The 26,510-nt window shown below is 37.0% G+C and overlaps 1 protein-coding gene across 1 annotated transcript; it reads left to right on the top strand.

The window, feature by feature from the left end:
- The first annotated feature begins 12,021 nt into the window (after positions 1–12,021).
- Positions 12,022–21,031, top strand: LOC121415093 (sulfotransferase 1C2-like). Its single transcript, XM_041608187.1, has 7 exons — positions 12,022–12,191; positions 14,648–14,834; positions 15,861–16,084; positions 16,706–16,823; positions 19,447–19,541; positions 20,043–20,235; positions 20,748–21,031. Exons 2-7 carry the CDS (start codon positions 14,660–14,662, stop codon positions 20,864–20,866), a joined length of 924 nt encoding a protein of 307 aa, XP_041464121.1. The 5' UTR covers positions 12,022–12,191; positions 14,648–14,659; the 3' UTR covers positions 20,867–21,031.
- The last annotated feature ends 5,479 nt before the right edge of the window (positions 21,032–26,510 follow it).

The following is a 26,510-nucleotide window of genomic DNA, read 5'->3' as shown; positions in this document are numbered from 1 at the left end:
GTGCTCAAGGCGCTTTTTAGGAAATTATAAAAGAAATTAAGAAGAATTGAAAAGAAATGTTTTGAGGTAATTTTTGAAAGTTTCAGAAGTCAAGCACTGTCTGATGTTATGAGGGAGGCTATTCCATAGCTTCGAGGATGAGTAAACAAATGATCTTTCACCCCAGGTGAAGTATGTGAAGTATATGCCCACACTATTTTTTCTAATTATGTATTATGTTTATATTATATACATTATGAATTATTTTGGATATTACAACCAATGTCAATATTTTTGATAATGTATTGTGAACGCAGAAATAAAAATAAAACAAACAAACAAGTGTGATGGTAACGTGCATTACCTGATCCTTGATTTGATTGGCTTTTGTTCAACGTTACCATGGTAGTAACGATTGGATGGCAAAGTTACCATAATAGCAACTTTTATTTGATGTTACATTGCTTTTATTTGTAATGATCTTAACCCTTTGATATCTTATAGTTAGACATACATTTATAACTGATTGCCATTTTTCATTGTTCATTGTTTTTATCAGCGAATAAATTATACAATTAGTAGTTTTAAAATTAGTTACTGTTCCCTTTTAATGATTTAAAATATTTTAGTTTGATTCATATTATCATTCAAGTAACAATATTTGTTTATTTATGTTGCTAAGTATTGTTATCTTTGATTTAGATTTTGACTTTGTTTTCATGTATGATTTGATGATTTATGTTGTTCTTTATGTTTTCATCAGGTCATTGATGAAAAACTTCTCTCTCTAGCACCTAGATATTTTAAAAGTAGGGTTAGGGTTATATTTGAGGGTGACGCCACCCCCACCCACATACCCCTTTCAGTATTGGATGTCCACCATTTTCCACTGATGACCGTTTCGCGGGAGGGGGTATTATCTATTAAACTTTTCAGACAAAAAATCACTTTGTCAGAGTCTGACTCTGGATCCGCGCATGCCATTTCCTGGAGTGGAATGTTATCACTACCCATAGAAGGATATGAAAGTTTTTCGGATGTGCTAATTTTGCTCCTTCTTTAGTTATTTGTTTACTTCTCTCTTCACTTTTTCTTCCAATATTTTTTCTCTCTCTTTCATTCTTTATTTTCTTCCCTTTTTTTCGTTTCTTTTGGATCTCGCAGGACCCTGTCGGCAATGCAGCTAAAGTAGCCGCCCACCTTGGCTATGACCTCTCTGCTGAACAACTCTCTGAAGTCACTCGACTTTCCTCGCTCAGCGAGATGAAAGCCACCTACGCCAGACTTGAAGAAGAGCTAGGCGACAAAGGAAAGCTGCTCACCCATGCTGCTGGTATATTACCATTTCTTCACCAAGGTATGTACGAAAGATGAAATTGATGGTGGGTTTGATACAGGCCCATCCCCTCCCTAAGGCCCTGGGAAACGGTGTTACTGCTGAAGCACCCCAAGACTTATCTTGAGGTGTTGTGTGTTGTATTTCCAATTGGCAGCACCCCCAAGAAATCTTAAAGGGATACTTAAGAGTAAAAATCTAACCCAAATCACCTTAATTTTGTATTGATGATGATGGGTTCTTTTATAGCACCGGTATCCGCCTCAGCTGGGCGCTCATGGCACTTGCTCAAAAATAGGAAATATCTCATAAATTCCAATGTCTTTAAACAGTGCTTAGGATCATCGTTCAGTTCAAGTACTGTCCTAGTAATGCTACAATTGAGTTATTCTTGCAATAATGTTGGAGAGGGGAACAGAGAGGTCTTCAGGTAAGACTCAAAAGTTGATTGGGCCTCTGCTCTCCTGATAAATATTGGGGAAGGCTATTCCACAACTTTGGTACAGAGATGTAGAAGCCTCTGTCACCCCAAGTTGTGTGGCTGAGAGATTCTGTCAGCAATGCTTGATCTGCTGATCTGAGACTGCGTGTTGGTCTATGCTGAGATAAGAGCTCCGATATGTAGGGTGGAGATTTATCGTTAGGCGCTTTAAATACGAGGACCCCAAGTGTACAGGCTATTCTCTGGTTGACAGGTAGCCAATATAGGCCACCCAAAATTGGAGCAATGTGGACTCTCTTTCTTTGAAGGGACACAAGACGTGCGGCCATGTTCTACAAACGCTGAAGTCTGTGCAGTTGATGTTGAGTCAAACCAATTAAAAATGGAGTTGTAAATGTCCAGTCGGGATATTACAAAGGCATGAACAAAGAGTTCAGCAACTTTCTTAGTTACATGCTTGCGGATCCTTCCAAGATTACGAATAGAGATACAGGCAGCCTTGGAAGTGCCTGTGACATGCTGCTCCATTGTAAGTGAGGAATCAAACTCCACTCCAAGGTTTCTCACTTGATCAGAAGGCTTGATTAAAGAGTTGCCAATTCTTAGATAGTTTATTGTAACTTTGGCTCGTTTTTGACGAGATCCCACAACAAGGAATTCCGTCTTGTCCTCATTCATCTTGAGATAGTTATTATACAGCCATTCCTGGAGGTCAGCTACACAGGATTCAATGCGCTGAAGTCCTAAATTGACCTCAGTTTGAGATGAGTTGACGGTACAATAAATCTGTGTATCATCTGCATATCAGTGTTACTGGAGTCCGTGCCTCTTGGTGATGTGAGATATATGCGGGCCGAGGACAGAGCCTTGAGGAACGCCATACTTCAGTGTTGATGAGTCGGATCTGGCACCGTCGACGGAAACATAGCTCGTCCTTCCTGTCAGGTACGATCGAAACCACTGTAGTGCGACTCCGCTGATTCTATATAGGTCACCAAGTCGATGGAGAAGAATGTCATGGTCAACAGTGTCGAATGCTGCTGAAAGGTCCAGTAGGACTAGAAACAATATCTTCTTTTGATCCATGCCGGAAAGTATATCATTCTGGACTCTGAGGATTGCTGTCTCGACACTGTGATTGGCACGATAGGCAGACTGGAATGTGTCATGGAGAGAATTATCTGTGATGTAGGAACTCAATTGGTTCATCACGACGCGCTCCAGTGTCTAGCTCAAGAAGCTGAGGTTGGAGATCGGGCGATAGTTGCTCATTTTCTCTGGATCCAGTTTTGAATTCTTCAGCACTGGATTAACTTGAGCAACTTTCAAAACTTCTGGGACTTCTCCAGATTGTAAACTGGTAAAGAGGTATTAATGATTGATGTCACAATAGGGATCACAGTAGAACCACAGGATTTGAGCAAAAGTTTTGGGATAGGATTAAGATCACATGATTTTGGTGGTGAAGATAATACAATGCGTCGTACCTCATCGTCTTAATACCTCTTCGAAAACCGACAAGTTACCAGGTGATGACAGTATTCCAGCAGAAGGAAGGCTTAGGAAGGCCTTTTACTGGTGCTGTGGGGGAGGAGACTTGCTTTTGCGATGGAGGACTTTGTCAGCAATACTGAAGAGTCGTCTCTGGTCTTTTGCCTTCTCTGTGAACAGGTCATTGTAGTATGTATTGTAGTAGTATTGAACATTGAAAATTGAATTTCGTATTGGAAACCTGTTTTGCTTGTCAAATAGAGCCAGTACCCCCTGTTAGAAAATTGTTCACAGGGCCCTGCCTCCCCCCCCCCCTCTCAGTAGGAAGAAATGATGTGATATAATTTGGAGTTTCCCCGATTGCAAAAACCCTAATCACAGTCATCGTAATAACTCCCAAACTTTGGCGAACATGCTCATAGCATATGAGTGAAGCGAACACTACAGTATATTGTAAATGAACAGACATCCGATGACGGAAATAGCGATTTCTCGCGACACAACCGAGGTTTGAGCCGGTTCGTAAAATTACTGACGAAAGGGGGACCGATATTTTAAGGTCAAGTCCACCTCCCCCCCAAAAAAAAAAAATGTCGATTTGAAGCAATAGAGCAAAAGCAAACAAACACAATGCTGAAAATTCAATCAGAATTGGGTGTCAGAAAAGTAAGTTAAGACATTGTAAAGTTGTATGCGGAGATGGACCATTTTATAAAGGTGCATATTCAAACCGTTCTTAATTTCAAGTATTATGCATCAAAAAAGATGGAAGTTTGCCCCCTTCTACGATACAAACGAGCATATCTTGGTGCAAATAATAAAAAGGTGTAGTTTTCTCCCTTCTTCCACTTAGGGTGCAAGGTTACACCCAGTAGGTGCTCTTAGTGTTTCATTTTTCTTTTTAATCGTCTGGTGCGACAGGAAAGGCCATTTGGATGTTTAACTCGACGAAGCCCAGATCCGTCAAGTAGTATTGTGTGTGTTATTGAGTTTTTACATACGTGCATCAATCAGATATGATTTTCCACCTCTGGACCGACTTTACCTCACAATTCTGTTAACCAGAACCTCTACATCGGTTACTGTCGGATTCGTAACCTCCCCCGTATCGACTGGATTAGAGCTGCCCTATTGGTCTATCAAGAGAGCGAGCCCTTTTCATATACCCATAGGTATTTCAATAATACCTGAACGCACTCGTCACCTCAAAGACAAATTTAATTGTATAATTGTCTTTTCACTTATGCGTGCATGAGTCCATGGGCGTTGAGGGCGGGGCTCGAATTTTTTTCAATTCAATTCAAATAAACATTTATTTTGGTATAAAGAAGAAGGCGTATACCCTAAAAGCCAAGGCTTGTGGCAGGAAACGCCTATAGACAAAAATACAATACAATAAACAATACAAAGGAAAGGGCAGCCGCTTATACAAATAGTCTAGATCTTGTTCATGTGTAAATATTGTGATTTGCCGATGGTTTTGTTGAATTACTTATGACTGCATTGAATCTAATAATTGATTGAATTGATTCAACACAAAAATATGTTTAAAAGAAAACATAAATAAATGGACTGTCTTTCGTCCATGGTTATATTTCCTTCATGCAGGTACTGTCGGCGGATGGAAGAGCATTTTCACTGTGGCCCAGAATGAAACATTTGAGAAACAACAAGAGATGAAGATGAAAGACTTTGACGAGGAGTTCAGGAAAAAATTCAACCTTAGAACGGCGAATCGGTCGGTTTGGCGTTGGATTATTGACTTAGTCGGGTCCCCATTGTAGAATATAATTATGCTTAGAAAAAGGGGTGACATTCGTAATTCCGTAGGTTCGTTATAACGAAGGTTCATTATTCCGACGGTTCGTAATTCCGAAGGATCGTCATTCCGAAGGTTCGTTAATCCGAAAACGAAATATGGTTCGTTATTCCGAGGGTTCGTTTGTCCAAAAACGAAGTAAGGTTCGTTTATTTCTGATATTGTAAACAAAAGCATAAATGAGGCCACTGTCCCATTGGCTTTGAAAACGGCCCTTATTCGTTCTTTATTGAAAAAAAAAACATATTTAAATTGTGAATCACTCAAAAATTACCGACCATTTAGTAATCTTCCTTTTTTGTTCAAGATTCCCGAGAGGGTTGTCTTTTCAAGACTCACAGATTATTTGTTAGAACATGATTTATTTGGCCCGTTTCAGTCTGCCTACCGACCTCATCACAGTGTCGAGACGCTCCTCACTAATGTTTCTAGTTTTATCTTACAGAAAATGGACGGTGGTAGTCCTAGATCTGTCGGCCACATTTGACACCGTAGACCACACCCTACCTGTGGAGCGTTGTTGCCCAGTGGATAAGTCTTCTGACTTTGAAACAGAGGGTCGTGGGTTCGAATCCCAGCCATGGCGTAATTTCTTTCAGCAAGAAATTTATCCACATTGTGCTGCATGCACTCGACCCAGGTGAGGTGAATGGGTACCCGGCAGGATCAATTCCTTGAATACATGAGCGCTGAGAGGCAGCTCGAGCTAAAGCCGGTGTAATAATAATAATAACAACGTGCCTCGGAATAGAATATTTCTAGATAGATGGCGCTATATAAAGGCCTATTATCATTATTATTATTACCTATTAACGCCCTGACTAGTTTAGGTGTTCAGGGCAAGGCCCTACAATGGCTGAAATCTTATCTCTCATTCCATTCACAGTCGGTCCTCATAAATGGTGTTACCTCTTCATCTCGGCCACTGGTATGCGGCGTCCCCCAGGGCTCTGTTTGAGGGCCCAATTTGTTTGCCTTTTATTGTACGGGGCTTTAAGATATTTTTAAACGTCACTCTGTTCACTATCATTCATATGCAGATGATATTCAGATTTTTGTATCGTTTTCACCCAGTCAAACTAGTGCCACACAAGCCCTGTGTAATCTTGAAAGATGCATACTGGACATTGACACTTGGTTAAAGTCGAACTCGTTACTTTTGAACCATAGTAAATGTGAGTTCTTAGTTTTTTGCTCAAAGTTTCAACTTCATAAATTCAACATTGATTCCATTTCTATCTCAGGCAATGACATCCCCTTGTCAAAATCATGTCGAAGTCTTGGGGTTATTTTTTATTCTCACATGTCCATGTCCAACAAGATTACAAACATTTGCAGATCAGTTCGCTATCACTTGCGCAATATTGGTTTCATAAGAAAATACCTCACTCGCTCAGCAACAGAGAAACTGGTACATTTACTCATTTCTTCACGATTCGATTTTGGTAATAGCCTCCTTTACAACTTACCAGTTTCTCAACTTGGAAAATTGCAAAGGTTGCAAAATGCAGCTGCGCGTATTGTAACGCTATCTAGCAAGCGCAGCCACATCACCCCTATATTGAAAAATCTTCACTGGTTGCCCCTGAAGGAACGCATAGTCTTTAAAATCCTTCTTTTGATTTTTCATATTGTCAATGGAACTTCCCCCAGTTACAATAGGTCTTTGATGCATCATTACCAACCTTCAAGAAATTGACCATCCTCATCATCTTATCTCTTACAAATTCCAGTTACTAAGAAATCATGCGGGGAGCGGGCCTTTGCTCATGCAGGGCCTAGCCTGTATGAAAACCCAAACTTCAGTGACCACCTTCAAGGGCAACCTGAAAACATACCTGTATAAAAGTGTTTGTTGATAGACATTGACTTATTGTTCAGACATGTATTATATGTAACTAGTTTATGTCAGCTCTGAAGCGCCTTAAGCATCTAATCAAGATGGAAAGTACGCTATATAAATCGTATGTATTATTATTATTATCATTATTATTAATCCTAAGGATTTTTAGTCCGAAAACGAAATAAGGTTCGTTCATCCAAAGGTTCGTGAGTCCGAAAAGGAAATAAGGCTCGTTTTTTCCGAAAATGAAATTAATTCATTTTTGGAACAAAAACGGTGTTGTAATTAAAAAACTAACAGGATATTATGCAGTAATAGTTTCACCGGAGGAAGATACATGTTGAAGTTGTGGTCAAAGCATGTGTTGCAACAAGAATTGGCGCTTGGATCAAACATCTTAATTTTGATTTCTCTGAGCTATTGCTGCCTGATCGAGCGAATGGATTAAGAATATTTGGGAGTATGTGTTGGTCACATGTAACCTAAAGAAAAGTGGATTTTGTAACACTTTCTGCTGGTTATGAATTTAAAAAATCCCCTAAGTAAAATACCCATTTTTCAAAAAGGAAAATGTCTCTTTTAAATTAAAATGTGCAATTTATCGAAATTAATACTATTTTTGAAGTACAACATAATACATTTCAGGTTAGAAAACCATTTTTGCTCGCGCTTCTCGCTCGCCTCAATTATTTTGTAGTATGGAACTCATCAGCTCGCACTTCATGCTCGCGTTAATTCTTTGGTTAGATAAACATTTTTTTGATAACAAGAACTGCTCGGAATGTTTAATTTTCATTTTTATTGAAATGTCAAACAGTTTGAGCTCGCAACATATCGTGAGGGATTCCCTTTTAACGGTATGGCGGCTATGGCCTATTTAGCCCGATAATTGACCAAGTGAGTTTTATAACTTCAGATTTTGATTTTTTTTTTGAAACCGCGGAAAAGCCTAAATGTAAAATAATAATAATCATAAATCACTTAAAAATGCTTTGCTCAACTTAATTACTACAAAACACACAACGACATCACACAGATGATAATCTTATGGTGAAATTATCACCAAAATGCCTATTTTGACATATAAGTGTCCCTTTTTGGCTTTGCCCCCCCCCCCCCCCCCCAAAAAAAGAGAAAAATACGTTCGACCGCGCCTCTGCCTTCCCATCCTAACAACGATTGAAAGTGAAACGGAGTTTCTCCCCCCTTATTTCGTTTTCGGATTAACGAACCTTCGGAACATCGAACCTTATTTCGTTTTTGAATTATCGAACCTTCGGAATAACGAACTTTCCGAAAAACGAACCCTTTTACGTTTTCGGATTAACGAACATAGGCAATTTACGTGTTTTGGAATTACGAACCTTCGGAATAAAGAACCTTCGGAATTACGAAGTGTAACCGTCTGGTGTGACCACAATTAAGGGGCTAACCAAGCATTAAAATGGAAAATTTAGGCAGGAATGTCGGGTGGGCCTAAACTTTCAACTGCCCATATTTTATCTTAAACCTATTACAGTCAAAATGAAGAATTTTTCTGCATGAAATGTTTCAATAAAACCTTTAGGTATACTGCTATAAGCAATGGCGATAAAGTGCTTGATCCTATTAAGATTAATTTTAAAGACGTGCACATTTATTGCTACACCAGGGGCCCGTTGCAGAAAGAGTTGCAATTAATCGCAACTCTAAAAATCATGCGCAACTTGATTTTCAACCAATAAACAGCGCGCATTTGGGACTTGCGTTTGATTTTTTGGCTTGCGTTTAAACGCAACTCTTTCTGCAAAATACGGGCCCCAGAAGAATTTTCTGCTCTTAGATTTTTTTAGAATGTAAGCAATAATACATTATTCATTCACTTGATTTTTTAACGCATAATTGAAATTTATAATAAAGGAATTTCATTCTACAAAATTGCCTTTATTTTACCCTTGTAAATGATGTTCGTTTACATTTAAGAGAGTTTGAGTTCAAGATTTCGTTCCAAGAGTTTATTTTTTGCATCAAGTTGGGGTGAACTATTGTTTCATGCAATATGTTCTGGAATTGTTTGGTTGAATGAATTAATCATTTTAAAATGAACAAAGGTATTCATAGAGTTATCTTTAAAAACATAATTATAGGTTATTTCCTGTAATTTCGTATCTAAAAAATATTATATGATAATTATAAATCATAATTCATTTTTTTCATATTTTTAGATTTTATTATTTTTTAATGACATTTCAGATAATTTCTTTTATGAATATTATTCAAAAACATATACAAACATTCAGAACACTGTTATACATATCAATGTTTTCCCGGGGCCACATTTACAGCGGGAACCTTCCTTTACCGGAAGGGCATTCAAGCCCCAAGTGGATAAGACCAAGTAGAATGAAAGCAACGAGGAGCATGTGAAAACGTTTGAATCATTATTCGATCTTTATCCCTTTATGAATATTATGAATATATATATATATATATATATATATATATATATATATATATATATTTATATACATATATGCATATATATACATATATATATGTATTTATATATCTCTCTCTCTATATATATATATATATATATATATATATACGTGCTTTCCTATTATACATGCATTTAATTCTTTCAAATGTGACGTGTACTAGTGTCGGAAATTATTCATATAACTTGACAAATAATTTTTTATGGGAAAAAAAAACAGAGTGCAAGAGGCAATTGCCCCTTTGCTTATTCAAGCGATAAAAATGGAATTCAAGAAGAAGCAAAGTAAAGAATATAAGAGAAGAGAGAAAAAATATCTAAAATCGAGAGCTGGTGCATAGCACTATGCAAACCATTGAAAAATAAGTTCTTGCATCTTGTACCGCCCTTTCACACTGTAGAAATCACAATTTGAACGATGATTCCAGTGAAAAAAAAGGCTATGGACGAATTTTTAGCACGTGTGAAACCAACTAACGCTAATTACAATCACGAATTCAAATTCTACTCCGGAGGTGGATTCCAGTTAAGTTTCACTCAAATTGCGGTACGAATTTTACGTGTAAAAGGCTTGACTTCCAACACATATTTTTTGGGGCGGAGCTTACGTTACCTTTTAAGCACTTCCGTTGATAATACAACTATCATGCACTAACAAAAACAAATTCCAAATAATATTAGGTAGCAATGACATGGATATTAGCAAATTATGTGTTATAGGAATAAAGTTATATGTACGTGGAGAGACTTAGGATGCTTGAAAGTAAAATATGATATTATACTTATGTATTATTTTGTATATGGGTGTATTAATGTTTAGGTATATTATGTATGTGTGTGTATATTTTATGCATTTATGTATCTCGCATCTAACATTGCATCCAAGATTGGTGTTTTTTCTTATGTTTTTTTTTTTGCTTTGTATTTTTTTAATACCTCGTTTTCACTATGTTATGCTTATGTTGTATTATTATTTTTCTTATGTTTCTTTGTTTTTGATGATGATCCTATATGTCAGGATTTTATATCAATAAACTTTTGCACTTTTCGTAGTTTGTATAAGCAGTGATTTGATTGACATGTCACCAAGGACACATAACGCCTTCGCTCGGGAATTCGAATTCAAATCACAGTTTTCGAGTTACAATGATGGTTCAAGATTCACGTGTGGAAAGGCACTTAGCCACCCCTTTCAAAATACCCTGGTACTGGTATTGTTTGGATGGATAGCATGGATTTGGGTTATCATTTTAATTTGAAAAAAAAGATAAAGATAAAAAAGCATAAAACAAATGATGCTGACTAGATCTTAAAGAAACGATTACATCATGATTTGATTCAATTCGTTCAATTCTCTATTTTTTTTCCTAAAAGAAATACACAGTAATATAAATCAGATACAAATTAATAGATTAACATTTTTTAAAAATGCAATACATGTATTAAATACGGAATTTGACTTGAGGGTTGCACTAAAATCAATGATTGTAAAGTGTGGATCCCCCTCGAAATGTGTAAAATAAAGTAAGTGGGTGCTTTCATACCTTACATGCGATGTATGTCAGGGGCCCGTTGCAGAAAGAGATGCATTCAATCGCAACTCTAAAAATTTATGGGCGCAACTTGATTTTCAACCAATCAACAGCGCGCATTTTGGACTTGCGATTGACTTTTTGGCTTGCGTTTAAACGCAACTCTTTCTGCAACGGGCCCCTGAACTGATAAAGAGGGAGAAATGAATAGGGCGGATGTCATGAGGTATACAGCATAACGGACCAGGGCCCCGTCTTACAAAGAGTTACGATTTATCCAATCAATCGTAACTCTATGGAAAGCCATCAGTGTCATAATTTTTTTTTCTACAGGAGATGTGCATACTGCCCTTTGTAAACAAAGAGAAGCACAGTGTATTTTCAATAAACAATAAATGCATGAATATACATCATATAGTTAGAAAATACTTTAAACAAACATGCATAACAGATTATGACGTTGCTGGCAGTCCATAGTTGTGATTGATCGAAATAATCGCAACTCTTTGTGAAACCATGGTGAAACTGGGCCCAGAATAGATCTCCTGCATAAAGACATGCCCAATAAATAAACCTATTGATCACTTGAAAGCAATACCAGCCTACTTGCAATATCAAGTTTTTTTCATGAATGAGGAAATCAACTCTTATTCAATATCCATACATTTTTATTGATCTTTTACAGCTTACTTATTTTGTTTTTATTATTGTTGATTTACCTTTCCTCACTATCTTATGTACATGTATATAAATTTTCATTGCCTAAGTATTCTTGCCTATACACATATTTGTCATGTCAGTTTTTACAAAGGTTGCTGCTTTAAATGTTTGAAATATGTAATGAGTCTTTTAATTGTTCTTACTTTGTATACATGACCAATTCAGCCATTTGGCTGCGACTCATGTTTTTAATAAACCTTGAATTGAATTGAATTGAATTGAATTGAATTGAGAAGCAGGTCATGGTTTTGCTCTCCTATGTAAACAAGAAAAAAAAATAGTCGAAATAATAGGTCATTCAGTCTCACCGTGACTGCTACTGGTATTCTTTATTTACATTAAAAATCACTTATTTGCACACGACCGTACTTTGGACACGCTAGCCCACTGGAAAGCACTTGTAGACCGAAGTAAAGTTTGTGGCAAACATTAACATTTGAAGAACCATTGTAGATTTGTTTTTACATTCGTAAGATTTGTACATCGTCCATTCTATCAGTGCCCCTGTAGACTGCAGATTGGCGGCATCTTACGAGAAAGAGGCTGAGAAACAGTGAGTAACATACTGTAACCAAGGCGGGTTGATGGGGCCGGGCTACAAGGGAGGGCTGGTGGAGAGTGGTTATCGGGTTGGTTATCAATTATAGAGCAAGGAGTGCGTGATTACTGTACATGCGTACGCCTATTTAAAAAATATTAGCGTATTTTAAAGGTCAAGTCCACCACACAAAAATCAAACAAGCATTACGCTGAAATTTTCATCAAATTCGGATGTAAAATAAGAAAGGTTATGACATTTTATATTTTCGCTTATTTTTCATAAAAGAGTTACATGCACAACTCGGTGGTTTGCAAAATGTGATAGTCGTTGATGTAACTCACTCATTATGTCTTTAGGTTTTGTTTATTGCTTGAATTATACAATAATTCATTTTTTACAGAATTGACCATAAAAGGGCAAACTTGAGTAAAGCATAAAATGATAAAACAATGGTATTTCTACAAGTTCAGGGAGCAAGAAAACTTTGTTCCACATGAGAATGAGGAAAAATTGAAATATTTCATATTTCTTTTGATAAAATACAAAAGAAAAAGTGAGTGACGTCATCACTCCCCTCATTTTGCATACCGACCAAACTTTGCATTATATAACTAGTGAAATTAAGCGAAATTTTAAAATGCCATAATTTTCTTAATTTACATCCGATTTGGATCAAATTTTCACAGTAATGCTTATTAGACTTTCCTCTTTTTACTCACATCAACTTTTTTGTTGAGGTGGACTTGTCCTTTAAGGAGAGGGAATACGCAGACGCTTTGTATAACGCAGATTATCTATTGTCAAAAGCCCTCCAATGGCAAAAAAATCCTTTGTCGAAAATCGATGAATCGAATTAGCAGCGTTGTCCTGGACCCCGTCTTACAAAGAGTTACGATTGATCCAATCAATCGTAACTCTATGGAAACCCATCAGTGTCATAATTTTTTTATATTCAAAATTTGTAAACAAAAAGAAGCACAGTGAATTTTCAAGAAAACAATGAATGCATGAAAATGCATCATAGTTAGAACATGTTTTGAACATGAAAAAAATACATGGGCTGATGTTGCTGGCCGTCCATAGTTAAGCTTGATTGGATCAAACGTAACTCTTTGTAACACGGGGCCCAGGACTCTGGATAAACGACATGTTTGCGATTTTTCGTCTGGTCCGAATCTTCTTCGGACGAACTGTTGTCCCGGTCCATCATCTTTCGACAAAGACCTCTCAGCTGTCCACTGACACGTGGTTTGACTTGAGTTTTTTTTGTTGTAGAGAGCGTCTGCATATTGATTGCGAAAATGCGCTATTGTCCCCTACTAAAAGTAGGCCTATCCGAATATTGTATTTTTCGTTAAGCCATTGTAGCCAATTTCTCCTAACCATACATAATTTGTATTGAATTCCTTGAAATAAAGAAATCCTTCCCTTTTTATTATGTTTTTTCTATTTCATCTGTTTTTCATAGAACATGAAATCTAAATCAAATCCCTACCAATATGACAGTACATAATTACTTACGATTCATCAAATATTTATTTGGCGTTCGTTAAACTAGTGCATTCTGTCAGATGTTTAATGTCCCGAAAATGTTTTCCTTCCTTTTATTTACATTTCGAAAAAAAATTCTGTTCCCACAGAATAGGAGTAATAGCCGCTAAAACTTAAACATTGACAAAATATCATGACGCGGAGCTGCAACTGCCTACTAGCATGACTAGTAGTAGAAAATAATACCTGCATTTATTATACAGTGCGTATCAAAAAAAGTTTGCACTGTAAAATTATACATTTGTATTATCCTAAAGATTTTTCCACATTTCAACATTAGTACAGATCCATTTAAGCAAATGACGATATAACTGTCGAAAAATATTTCCGCTTGAGTGAGCAGATTTCTGCAAGTTTTACAAAAATGGACCGTGCATACTCAAGTGTAACATTCTGTCATAACTATTACTTTCATTGGATAGATGACCCTATGGACCACCCCTTTAATTCCCAGGGCTTTTTCAAAGTGTTAACTCTTTTTTGATACGCAATGTTTAAAGGACTCAGAAGGTATATTTTTCATTTCTATTGACTGAAATGAATGTATTGTCTTGTGCGTGTTACAACATACCGGCGCAGAATTGTCAAGACTGACGAATGTTCTACATCGTATTCCCTAGAAAGATAGATACTCTCTGCATGCAAGAGGTTTAATCCAGTCCCTAATCACAATCCTTTTAGAGTGATATGAGAGACTAGTCTATGAGAGACTAGTCTTAAATAAGATTTCAATCATTCAAGAGTGATTTTTTTTTCACTTTTGAGAGTGAAAGTGCATATCTTGACTTTTTACATTTTGACTCCAAAAATAAAAGGTCACTCTTGAAAGATTGAATTCTCATTTCATTAGGACCGGTTAATCATCTCACTCTGAGAGAGGATTGCTAAGGGACAAGATTTGCTCTTTTGCTTTTTAGAGAGTAGACAAGATGGCGAACCCTGAAATGAGTAACGTTCCTCGGAGTATGGCTGCCAACATCAGGAATACCTTCCTATACGAGGGAATTCACCTAACATCCTTTGTGACAGCAGATGACATCGCAAACATTCGGAACATGGAAGTTCGAGAAGATGACGTCATCTTGACTACCTACCCGAAATGCGGTAATATCTATCATTCAATATGCAAGATAAATTTCTAATCTTTAAAAGAAAAGCAAATGAGAACAAGGACATAACGATAAAATCTTAAAAGGCCTGAAAAACGATTGCAATTGGAGAACTGAGAGTTTGCATTTTGGTTCATGGCCGTATACACATATTTTTTTGCGGGGGGGGGGCAAGGGCGGAAATTTCTTCCCAATGGAGGGGTTACCAGGGGCTTGGAAATTTGACAGGGAAAAAAATAAAAAAATAAGGTCATCTCGTCCAAAATACATGTTTTTATTTCGATTTTGAATGATGTATTTCTTTCCATCATAAAAGACAAAAAAATAGTAGGGGGACATTTTATATTGTGTCCCCCTACTATTTTGGGTAGGGGGACCCTCTGGAATTTTCGCCCATGGCGGGGGTGCAGGACGCGTTATTATTTTTTGGAGAAAAAAAAATCAAAAGCGAGGGAACGAAGGGACCAAGCTTGTCACTGGGGAGCTTAAATTGGAGGATTTAATGCATACTTTTGGTTAACCGAAATTACAGTAAAAAGGTTATTGGGGCAACTCACATCTGCCCCCCCCCCCCGCTGCATACGACCATAAGGAAAAAATCCAATGACATTTACTTTGTCTCATCAAAGACGTGGAATTCAATGTAAAGTATTCCATTGACAGATAAAATTGATGATTTATAGAAAATTCAATTTTTGTGAATTCATTGCGAGCTGCTCTCATCGATTACTTGCATCAATTTATCGTTTAACACTATAGCAAACATTTTTAATTTGTGATCCGGTGAATCATAAACTAGCCTGGTAATCTTTCAGTTGAAATAGAATTAATAGAAAGATGATGCACAAATTAAAACACATTTGTTTTTTGATCCTGTTGAAATGTCCATGATCACCGGCTAACAAACCTTAACAACCCTTTAAACCTTATACAGATGGCCGTTGTACGATGAATGGGAATAATGACTTTAAATCATTTTCATTAAGACACTTTTATATATTTTATTTTTTTTTCTTGTTAGGTACACACTGGATGTTGGAGATATTGACCCTTGTCAAAAGTTCGGGCGTCCAAGTTTCTAGCCATGAACGCTTCGAAAAATCCGCTCATTTACTGGAGATTCCAGCTTGGCCTAAACAGTGCAAATCATACGAGGTTGTCGCTGAAATGTCTTCTCCAAGGATGTACATCACACATCTGCCTATTCAGTTCTTACCAAAACAGATATGGGAGAAGAAACCGAAGGTACGAGAACAAAGAAGACAAATAGCTAGAAGTCAGCTCCAGCTAAAGCAGGGGTAGTAATAATAATGACAACGCGCCTTGGAATTTACTTTCTAGATAGATGGCGCACTTTCAATGCCTATTATTATTGTCATTATTGCCATTGTTGTAGTTATTATTATTATCATCATTATTATTACTATTATCATTAATGGTATCATCATCATCATTATTATTATCATTATTATTGTTGTTATCATCATCATTTTTTTATTTATTTATTTCATTGTTTCATTTATTTATTCATTTTACTTAATTTCATTTCATTGCATGGTATGATGCATCTTGAAGGTATAAAAGGATGTTTTGATTATCACAAGAGAAGGAGTATATAACAACAAAACGAATTACATTTTTATAAGTGCTAGAGAAAAATATATAGGTATGACAATAGTGAAACGTTCCAACTCCTTGGCATACAAAATGTTCACATATATTCCTAGAATGATGGGATGTAAGAAATAAAAAAATAGAAAAAATTATCCTACCTCCTTCTCCTTGTGTCCCCCTGCTTCCTCTTTCTTTTGCATGCCTTCCTCGTTCGTCTCCCCCCCCTTCATCTCCCTTTTTTCAATCTCACAGATTGTGTATGTAGCCCGCAACGCAAGAGACTGTCTGGTTTCATTTTATAATTTCTTCAAGTCCGACCCACAGCCGTTAGACTGGAATGAGGCCTTCGACTTCTTCATTTCAGATGAGGGTAAGTTTTCAAACGTCTACAATCATGTTGTTCTTAACGCCATCCCGGGAATTTTTTAGCATTTGCTCTGGGCCTTGATCATGAACTGAAGCTCTTCAACCTGACGATAATTAACGCATCTGAAAATAGTCCCCCGTAAGTCACACGCAAGGGTTGCAAGGTTTGAAAATATTGTCAAAAAAGCTAATGCTTGCCTGAAAATTGCATGGACGTGAAATTAAGACGCATGTAAGTTTTTTTCTCAATACGATGCTTAGTTTATTATGCTAATAAGGCATCGTAACGTAGTCTTGGCAAGGTAAATAAAAAGCAAGCTAAGAATAATCAAAAGCAAGATGCTACTCTCTTCTTCCTGATCGCTCATCTGAATGTGACCTTGTCAATAGGTTTGCTAAGTTCTTTGTCAAGAAGATATCCAATGTTGGATCTGCTTTCTCAGACTCATCTTCAGCACCAGCATCCACTTAACCTCAGTGCAAATTTTCAGAATTTCGTCCTGTTTTTGGCCTGGAAGTTCAGAAATTCATCACATCACTACCAGCAAAGCACTGCAAATTAGACCTACTTCCGACCTGGCTATTGAAAGACACTCTTCATCATATCCTGCCTCTCATCACTAAAGCTGTTCAGCGTTTCTTTGTCCTCCGGTCACTCCCCGAGCCATTCAAGTCATCTGTAACTCCTTTCTCTCCTTAAGAAGGCTACACTATAATGCATTATGTAACATGCGTTTGCTTGTAAGCATGAACTTAACTCTTTCTGAAACACGTGGTTCAGTCCCGGGGGGGGCCACTTCCATTCACGAGTGGATACCATGCGCGACCATGGGGTCTGGAAAAGCACCCTAAACACGTAATTTCCATATTATGAAAATGCACCCCTGAACAAGTATTGGCGTGTGAAACCCTACCCTTAACAAGTATTGGAAACAAAACGATACTCTTGGCAAATATTCCCTGAAATGAACCCCTAAACAAGTACAGGAATGTTTTATTGTTATACTGGTCCTTCGGTCGTCGGCTTTACCTTATTTGGTTTAGTACGACCCCACCTTCTACACCTCGCGCAAATCGAACTCTAAACACGAAGTGTTGGGGCAAAAAGGACATCCTTTATAAAACATTTTAATTTTGTTTTATCATCCCCGCAATTTCGACCCTAAACACGTAATTTTCCTAGTGAAATAGATACCCTTTTTTCATTATTTTTGTGTTTTTGACACCCTTATCACGTTACGTACGTAACGTGCCCTTTCGTGAAAAAGACATCCTTTTTACGTGTTTTTTTGGTCGCGCATGGTATCCACTCGTCAACGTACGTGGCCCCCCCCCCCCCGGGTTCAGTATTGTCATATTCAAAGTTTGTTTGTAGATCTATAATCCTCTACTGTTCTTACATTTTCAAAAAACTTTCTCTTTTCATCGAAATATGAATTAATTTAGAATTTAAAAAAAGGCTACACTGGAATCCTAGAGTAAGGTGTTCGAGAGAATTGTATCGTCACACTCAGAGTTCATCTTGAGGGATTCGGCGTGTTGATCCTGTGCCTCAGTCTTCTTATAGGAACCATCACTCGACAGAGACAGCGTTGGTTAAACTTGTCAAAGATTTTCTCCTGGCTGTGGAGATGGGCAACGAAGTAGCATTATTCCTTCTCAGCTATATTGCCGCTTTTGAAACTAAATTTGCTTTTGTGACGTAGTTTGGTCTAATTGTTCTCTTGGTTTCCTTGATATACTTACTACATTACACAACAGAATGGCAAGGATTATCTTACATTTGTGATTTATTTTCTGTTCTTAAATGTTCTTGAATGTAAAGGTCTCTTTTCCAAACGGCATTTTCACCGAATGTATGAAGTATTTAAATGTGTTAACTGTATTAAATGAACGATTCATAAGTAGGCCTGTAACATATGGACTATATCAGTGTCCACTGCCTTCCTTTAGGTAAACAGTGCTCATTTGCACAATAATAGTGCATGGCTAGAGGACTTTTCAATACATCGGGACCACGGAGTGGAATAATCTGAGGAAAGTTCAACGCCAGACAATGTCCCTTATTTAAAGATTGAAAAAAAAACATATGCCTTGCAATGCAAGAGCTGCAGCATTGAGTAGTTGATTTATTATAATTTGGCAACATTGCTCAAATTCTTCTTATTACACATTACCCATCACTCAACATCTACTCAAATTATTTCTTAACCAATTGAACGACAATCTGTTACCAGTCATCCTTCCTTTTCCTGGTAAATCTTTTTAGCGGTTTCCAATTGCCTTAACTTTTTTCTTTTGTCTTAACTTTACAATAACCTTTTCTTTTGATTAGGCTTTGTTATTTTATTTCATTGTATTTTGATATTTATTATACCAATCTGGTGAAGTAAGACTGTAATCCCTGTATATGCCTTTTTGATTCTTTGTAAATATTTTACATGTTGATTTTTTAATCTCACGGCCCTCAAGGACAGCATTTTATATAACTGATGAGGCACCTTGGTTGATTAAAACTTGGAATAAATAAATAAATAATATATATATTATTATCTCGGCGTATATTATGTACTTCATTGGAGGGGGTTATGACAAAGATAATGATCAAAGTTCTATATACTATGCAGCGCCATACGGCACGGTATGGGATCATCAGTATGGCTTTTGGAAACATCGCAATGATGACAACTTCCTATACGTTGATTTTGAGGATATGAAAAAGGTATATTCATAACATCTTTTAATTATTATCGTTAAACTTTTTAATTCAACAAAATACTAAAAACTTTGGTAATAATAGCCTCCGTGGAGCAACTGCCATTATGAATTCTTAGAATTAAAGATTAGAGGAAGAGTATTCCAAACTCTCTTTTCCCATGCAAGCTCTGGTGTGCAACAAATTCGGAACTGACAAAAAAATCATACAACAGTACATATCTCAATCTGATCTGCAGTGCAGCAAACACTAAATCAAAATTTGTTATTCAATATTTATTTTGTGATGAATTTGTCAGGTATATTGATTCTCATTCTCAGAATAAACATAGGTGCAGACGATGATAGACAAAAATGAGGTCCGATCAGCCAAATATTTGCTTGTATAGAAATCTATTCCATTATAATAAGGATTTTCAAATACTATGTTTCTTGAAAAACGAAATTCATGCCCGTCCCTTTAATAAATGGTGGGAAGTAGTTTATGAACATGTTCACTCTTCCGCAGGACCCAGCCGGGAACGCAGCTAAAGTAGCCGCACACCTTGGTAATGACCTCTCAGCTGAACAACTTGCTGAAGTCACTCGACTTTCATCGATCAAAGAAATGAAAGCCACCTATGCCAGAATTGAAGAGGATCTGGGTCCCAAAGGAAAGCTACTCACCCATGGTGGTGGCATATTACCATTTCTTCACAAAGGTACGAAAGATGACATAGAAACAAGGCTCGTCAAACGGATAATATCTATTTCCCATATGTGAATCAGACCGTAGGTCTCGGAATAGACATATGCACATGATGCCGGTGGAGGACAAGAAGATTGGTCTTCCCCAAGGACGTGTACTCGTCCCTCTTTTGTTCAACCTAGTAATGAGTATACCCATTCAACCAGGCTATATTTGAGATTACAAGGTCAAAGGATATACAAGTTGAACATGATATCTTATACGTTAATATGATTACTTCGTCCAACAGCTTCAGAAACAATTGGCAAAACGAGTCCATATGTGATTTTTTTTTATATAAGTACACGAAATATAATGATCCCGTATACATGTTTTATGATGTAGTAGGTAATAAGGGCTTTGTAATTCATTCTTTTTATTGATATTCAAATGTTACAAATGCATAGGCTCGCAATCCATAATCAATCTTCGAATTTACCTCACAAATATCTGAGCCATAATGACCCATTCTCTTCTTTCATCCAGGTACTGTCGGTGGATGGAAAAACATCTTCACCGTGGCTCAGAATGAAATATTTCAGAAACGTCAAGAGATGAAGATAAAAGACTTTGATGAGGAGTTCAAGAAAAAGTTCAACCTCTGAATATGCAATGGGGAGAAAGGAAAACCATGGGATTCACAGTCATGATAAAAAACCGTCATTATGCTTTCATATATCTTGGAAAAGGTTGGTCTACAGACTGAGGGATAAAGTGTAATGATTTTATGATTGTTGGAGGATATTAATTTTCTGTCCCATTTATGAAAACGAAATGTTCAACATAATTTGTACAATTAAGTTCTATATGTTAGTCTTTAAATGTACCTTGAATATCATGCAATCTATCGCATCTAATATGCACAGCTAGGTCCTGATACATTTCAGAAATAAAAGGAGAGAAGTTAGGCAGAAATATCGAATTGATATTATTTTATATTTCAGGAAGCAATATGATAATTTACCATAATAAGAAAAAAATAAAGTGGAAAATGTTTTTCAACTCATGTAACAGTGTAAGCAGCTATTTTTTAAACGCAATACAACGTATCAGCTGAATGATAAACCTGTATTTTTATATTTTCACAGATTTTGAAATACTTTTTTAACATAAGTTATTAGGCGTACAATGAAATTCATTTTCTATATATTTCAAAATTGGTCTTTAGTCTCACTAACCTACAGGTCCTGGGAAGCAGGGGTGCTGGGGGTCCTTTTTCAAAGGGGGTGCTGCGTGTATTATTTTCCATATGAATCATGGTTAGTGTGTAAAATTGAAAAATGTAACCAAACGACGTATTTTTATAATGAAACTCTTTTTTTTTCTTTTTTTTTTTTGCTTGTCAAATTTCTCTGGACCAAAATGACCTTCGTTTTGTTATGAAACTCTTTTCAAATTTACATTAGCACCCCCGGTAAAAAAAAAGTGGTTCCCAGGGCACTGCTAAACTATTCGTATTCTTTTAAGGATCCTTTCTCCTCCCCCCCCACCCCCCCCCCCCCCGCCGGACCCAGGATGTACCAGTACAGGAGCGCAAAATTATCCCACTTTTTCTTCAATGGTTTTCGCAAGCGAGCACAATAAATACACCATGATTTTTGTTGATACAGGGCCCCTTGGTCGAGCAGTTCTTGTAACTGAAAGGGCTACCCTGTTAAAATAAAACAACAAATAAATAAATGAAATGAAATAGGTCATCACCTTTTCAACCTTCTTGAAGATTTATTCAATTCATTTATATTGTATCAAATAATGATGCTTGATTTTATATACAGTATAATGAACATACGTGTGTACGTTTGTACGTTTGTTATAAATCGAATTTTATGAACAATTATATATGCATAATTATGTTCTCCATTGAATTTTATTTTTACATGTGGAAGTGAATTAAATTAAATTCTATTTTCTTTAAGAAAAATAAATTCATAGAAGATAATTAAAATGTTTAGTGACAATAAATGGAATAAATTGCAAAGAATGTAAGGGTATATTTTTTTTTCTTTGATATTCCTACGTAATATAAACATGTAAATAAGTTTCACACACAAAGTGACATTATCCTTTCTTTCCCTTTCTTCAGATTACACAGCAGAAGCACCGGTGTTGAATTAACACCAGCCTAGTGTCTATATCGGAAAACACCAGGGAAGTGTTAAGACAACACCTGCAGTTAAGAATCGAACTAACATTGGTTTAAAACTGTTTAGTGTTGTTTAAATGCCTATGTGGTGTTAGCGTAGAGCCGAAGTGGTGCTGTTTCCAACACATCTCTGGTGTTTTCCTATATAGATACAAAGCTGGTGTTAAATGAACACCGGTATTTTTGCAGTGTATTCCCCTCTTTTTGATCACTGCATTGTGTATTGGTATCTAATGTTTATTGCACTAGCGTTACGAGACAAGAATTTGAGGGGGCCTATGGGCGTATGTTGGGTAAAGGTGGTGTCACACCTTGGCGTTTTAGACAGCGTATGCCCGACGTATTAAAATTTCTCTAAAACGTCGGCATACGCTGAACTTTGATTTTTTTTTCAACTCTGGGCGTATAGTTAGCGTATTCATAACGAGTTGGGCGTATACATAACGTATTAGTAACTTATATCGAACGCTTCGTTAACTTATAAGTAACGTATTCCAACGAATGCTTAGCGTATTGCTGGCGTACACAACTTATGCCCTACGATAGCCTAACTTACGCATAGCGCGCGGCAGCGTATCGCTGACGAACACGTGTCGTAGCCTATAAAAAGGCTGCCGCTCGACTATTCAAATCATAACCGCACGATACATCACCGTATCAACACCACCGCCATGCCGAAGAAAACTCCTGTGAACCCCACCTTTATATACCAATTCCTATAAACATGATAAACGTTGTCAATACGCCATTATACGGTAGCTGTAAGTTATAAACACGTTCAGTAAGTTATGTGGTCGTCCGGAGCACGTCTTCATACGTCAATATACGTTGGAGTTAAGTTACACATACGTTCAAAGCACGTTACTCATAGGTTAAAAGTAAGTTTTATGGTACGCTGGACATTATCTCGACGTACATCGACTTATGAGTAACTTACGATTAACGTGTGTCAACGTGTATCAACGATCGCGTAACTTGCCTACAACTTATGGCCCGCGTATGCGGGACGTATGAGCCATACGCTGGCATACGTCGAAAAATTTTGTGCTTGCACAAAATTTTTCGACGACCTCGCCGTATGACGACGTATACCAGCGTGTTTTAGCGTACTCTTAACGTATGCAAAACTTACCCGTAACGTATTCGACGTACGCCAGCGTATTCGCCAAATTCCTCATACGTCGGGCATACGCTGTCTAAAACGCCAAGGTGTGACAGCGCCTTAAAATTCTATTAAACAAAATTTGATCTTTTTGATAGAAGGTCTAATTTTGTAATAAATATTGACAAATACAAAGGAAATTATATCATTTTCCTCTCCTTTTCTTTCATTTTTCTCCCTCTTTTTTTCGTGGTCGTCATTTTGTAGGGGACATGGTCCCACAGCCCCCACCCCCATCTATACGCCAGTTGTTATACATATCGGGGAGTGTGTCATGAAAAATCTCGTTAGCGATTTTCATCGATTTTTTTTTTACTGAGTCAATCAGATGTTACGATTTCAGTAGCTTATAACAATAGTCAGTGAAAATCACTGACAATTTGTTTCATGAAATGCTGCCCCTTATCCTAAGCAGGAAAGTGTTCAAGAGAAGCCGAGCCAAAGAAATGGATTTCGAATTTATTGCCGTAAAATAGCTCATTAGAAGACGAGTCGTTTGAATTAAACGATGAGAATTTCAAGAATTTCATCAATCATGCATGCTACTAGCTGTTTTTTATTCGTCAATTATTCTCTTATTCCTTTAAGTTTCAGACTTAAATAAGATAAACCATACATTAACTACCACATGTTTCAGAAACTTGACAGGATATGGGAAAAGCGATCGGTAAAATTCCCTTAGCTAATATATAGGTCACGATTAGATCTCTCTCTTGATACTCTTCTTTCTCACCCCCCCCCACCCCTTACCCTTACCTTCTTTTTTTCTTCCTTTTCAGATTTCCCCCTTTTGATATTTATGTATGTATCTGACTTTCGTTTTACATGAATCGACAATTAATAGGCCTATTTTCTATGTTTAAAAGAGTAAAAATGTACTCGTGTGCATGCAAGGACAGTGTCACTTGAAAGGGGAGGGAAAGAGATTGATTGATTGATTGATTGATTGATTGATTGACTGACTGACTGACTGGTTGGTTGGTTGGTTGGTTGGGTGGTTGGGTGGTTGGTTGGTTGGGTGGTTGGTTGGTTGGTGGGTGGTTGGGTGGGTGGGTGGGTGGGTGGATGGGTGGATGGATGGATGGATGGATTGATTGATAGATTGATTGATTGATTGATTGAGATTTTGCAATTCGTGTACAAATCCAATCCAAACTGTGTTTTTAGGCAAAATTCATAATTTTCCACCTTTAAACTCAGCCGTCTCGTTTATGGTAAAGTTGCCGAAGATTTCAACCCTTCTCCTTGCAAACTGTTAATGTTATATCTTGTTGGTAGTAAATAAAATTTGTTAAGAAGGCCTTTTTATTTATTATTTTTTTTCTTTATGATTTATGCAAAAATCAAATAACAATAAATTATGTTTGTTTTGTAATGAATAATGTATAATATACAAGTTTATGACTGCAGAAGAAAACAACAAATCAAAATAAAATAATGGGAAAGAAAAAGTCGACTAACAGACTTTACAAAAGAATTTTATTTTTAAATACGGGTATGGATTTTTTAAAGCGGGTCTGTGAATAATAATGATAATAGGTCCATTTATATATCGCAGTTACTATGTGCATATACTCTACTGCGGTTTGATAATTGGTATCATATTATTACCCCGGCTGTAGCTGAGCCGCCATATTAATAGGCGCTAAAGCGTTCAAGGAAAAATCCTCACCTGGGTCGAGTGCAGCACAATGTGGATAAATTTCTTGCTGAAGGAAATTACGCCATGGCTGGGAATCAAAAAACAGATGGGGAGCGTTATTTAGTTAATAGGAGCAAATTATTATTTTACGCATTAATTAAATTCTTTGACGAATTTTATTCAACAGTTTTGTAGGTAATTTTATATGTCATGGGTAATGCGCGTAAAGTTCTTTTCGTCGCAAAAGCATGAGCCATATGGGAGATTAAATCAGCCCCGGCCCCCCCCCCCCCCCTGTCTTCTCAGTCATAAAAAAAAAACTTTTTCATATGGCTGACCAAGAGGAAAATGACAAAATATAACAGATTCACTATCACAAGAAATGATATCGAGACAATATTTCTATTTTTGTATATTACTATACTTTGGATATAGGTTGACTATATATCACTGGATCAACGCTGCTTTTGTATACGAATTTGACTCGGGGTAAAGTCCAACCCCCAGGGCTTTGATATATATGTATAATGTTTTTAAGGACTGAATGATGTTTAGTACTAGCAAAATACCACTGAAAACTGGCATACCGGTGCTTTCCGACATCCACTCAGTGTGCAACCCTTCACTCGAGTTACGGGGCTGAATGTGCAGCCTATAACGCCTTGTGTACTGAAGGCCCTCTCGCTAGCAAGTTTTATATGTGTTAGTCTTTGCGTGGGGACCCATTTGTTGATCTAAATTTCAATCAGACAATGCCCGTCATCAATGTGAATACTCATGAGTGAACAAATCAAATGAACAAATATAACCAAAAAATTACCGTGATTCGGTTCCGATATTGTTTCGTTCTAGCATTCTGTTCGTTCATTCGATTTTACGCTTATGAACGCTTACATGTCGAAAAACCTTCACCATATCCGTTTTAGATAATACTTTCCAAAGGACTATAGTTCACGTTTAATACATGAGGATTCATTGTTACATATTTGTGTAATTTCAGAATTGAATTTTCTGTCTGAACTATAACCTCTCGTGTCGCATGCAACTACTTGAAACTGATAGTGTGGAGTGTTTTCATAATCATGCAAGCTAGGTTATAATCCTAACAGCGTCGGTGAAGTGTGTAAAGATCGAGGGCATCTAACGAGGCGAACACCGAAGAGTATTTTTATTCTACCGGAGGGTCGAGAAGGCGGGTTGGTGGTATGGAGGGTATTATATCCTGATGCAGGGCGGCGCTACCGGGGGGGGGGGGCGGAGCAGCTGCCCTCGTGATTTTTCAGTGAATTGGAAGACAGCTTG

The sequence above is a fragment of the Lytechinus variegatus genome, chromosome 5, assembly GCF_018143015.1.
Source record: "Lytechinus variegatus isolate NC3 chromosome 5, Lvar_3.0, whole genome shotgun sequence".
Taxonomy (NCBI): Eukaryota; Metazoa; Echinodermata; class Echinoidea; order Temnopleuroida; family Toxopneustidae; genus Lytechinus; species Lytechinus variegatus.
The sequence above is the reverse complement of the archived record's forward strand: the minus strand, read 5'-3'. Positions and strand labels throughout refer to the sequence as shown.

What these genes read in the sequence shown, in the direction of transcription:
- LOC121415093 (XM_041608187.1), top strand. Translation starts at nt 14,660, where the DNA reads ATGGCGAACCCTGAAATGAGTAACGTTCCTCGGAGTATGGCTGCCAAC. An exon ending in GACTACCTACCCGAAATGCG is followed by an intron (nt 14,835 to 15,860) that starts GTAATATCTATC and finishes TTTTCTTGTTAG; the next exon opens with GTACACACTGGATGTTGGAG. An exon ending in TATGGGAGAAGAAACCGAAG is followed by an intron (nt 16,085 to 16,705) that starts GTACGAGAACAA and finishes TCAATCTCACAG; the next exon opens with ATTGTGTATGTAGCCCGCAA.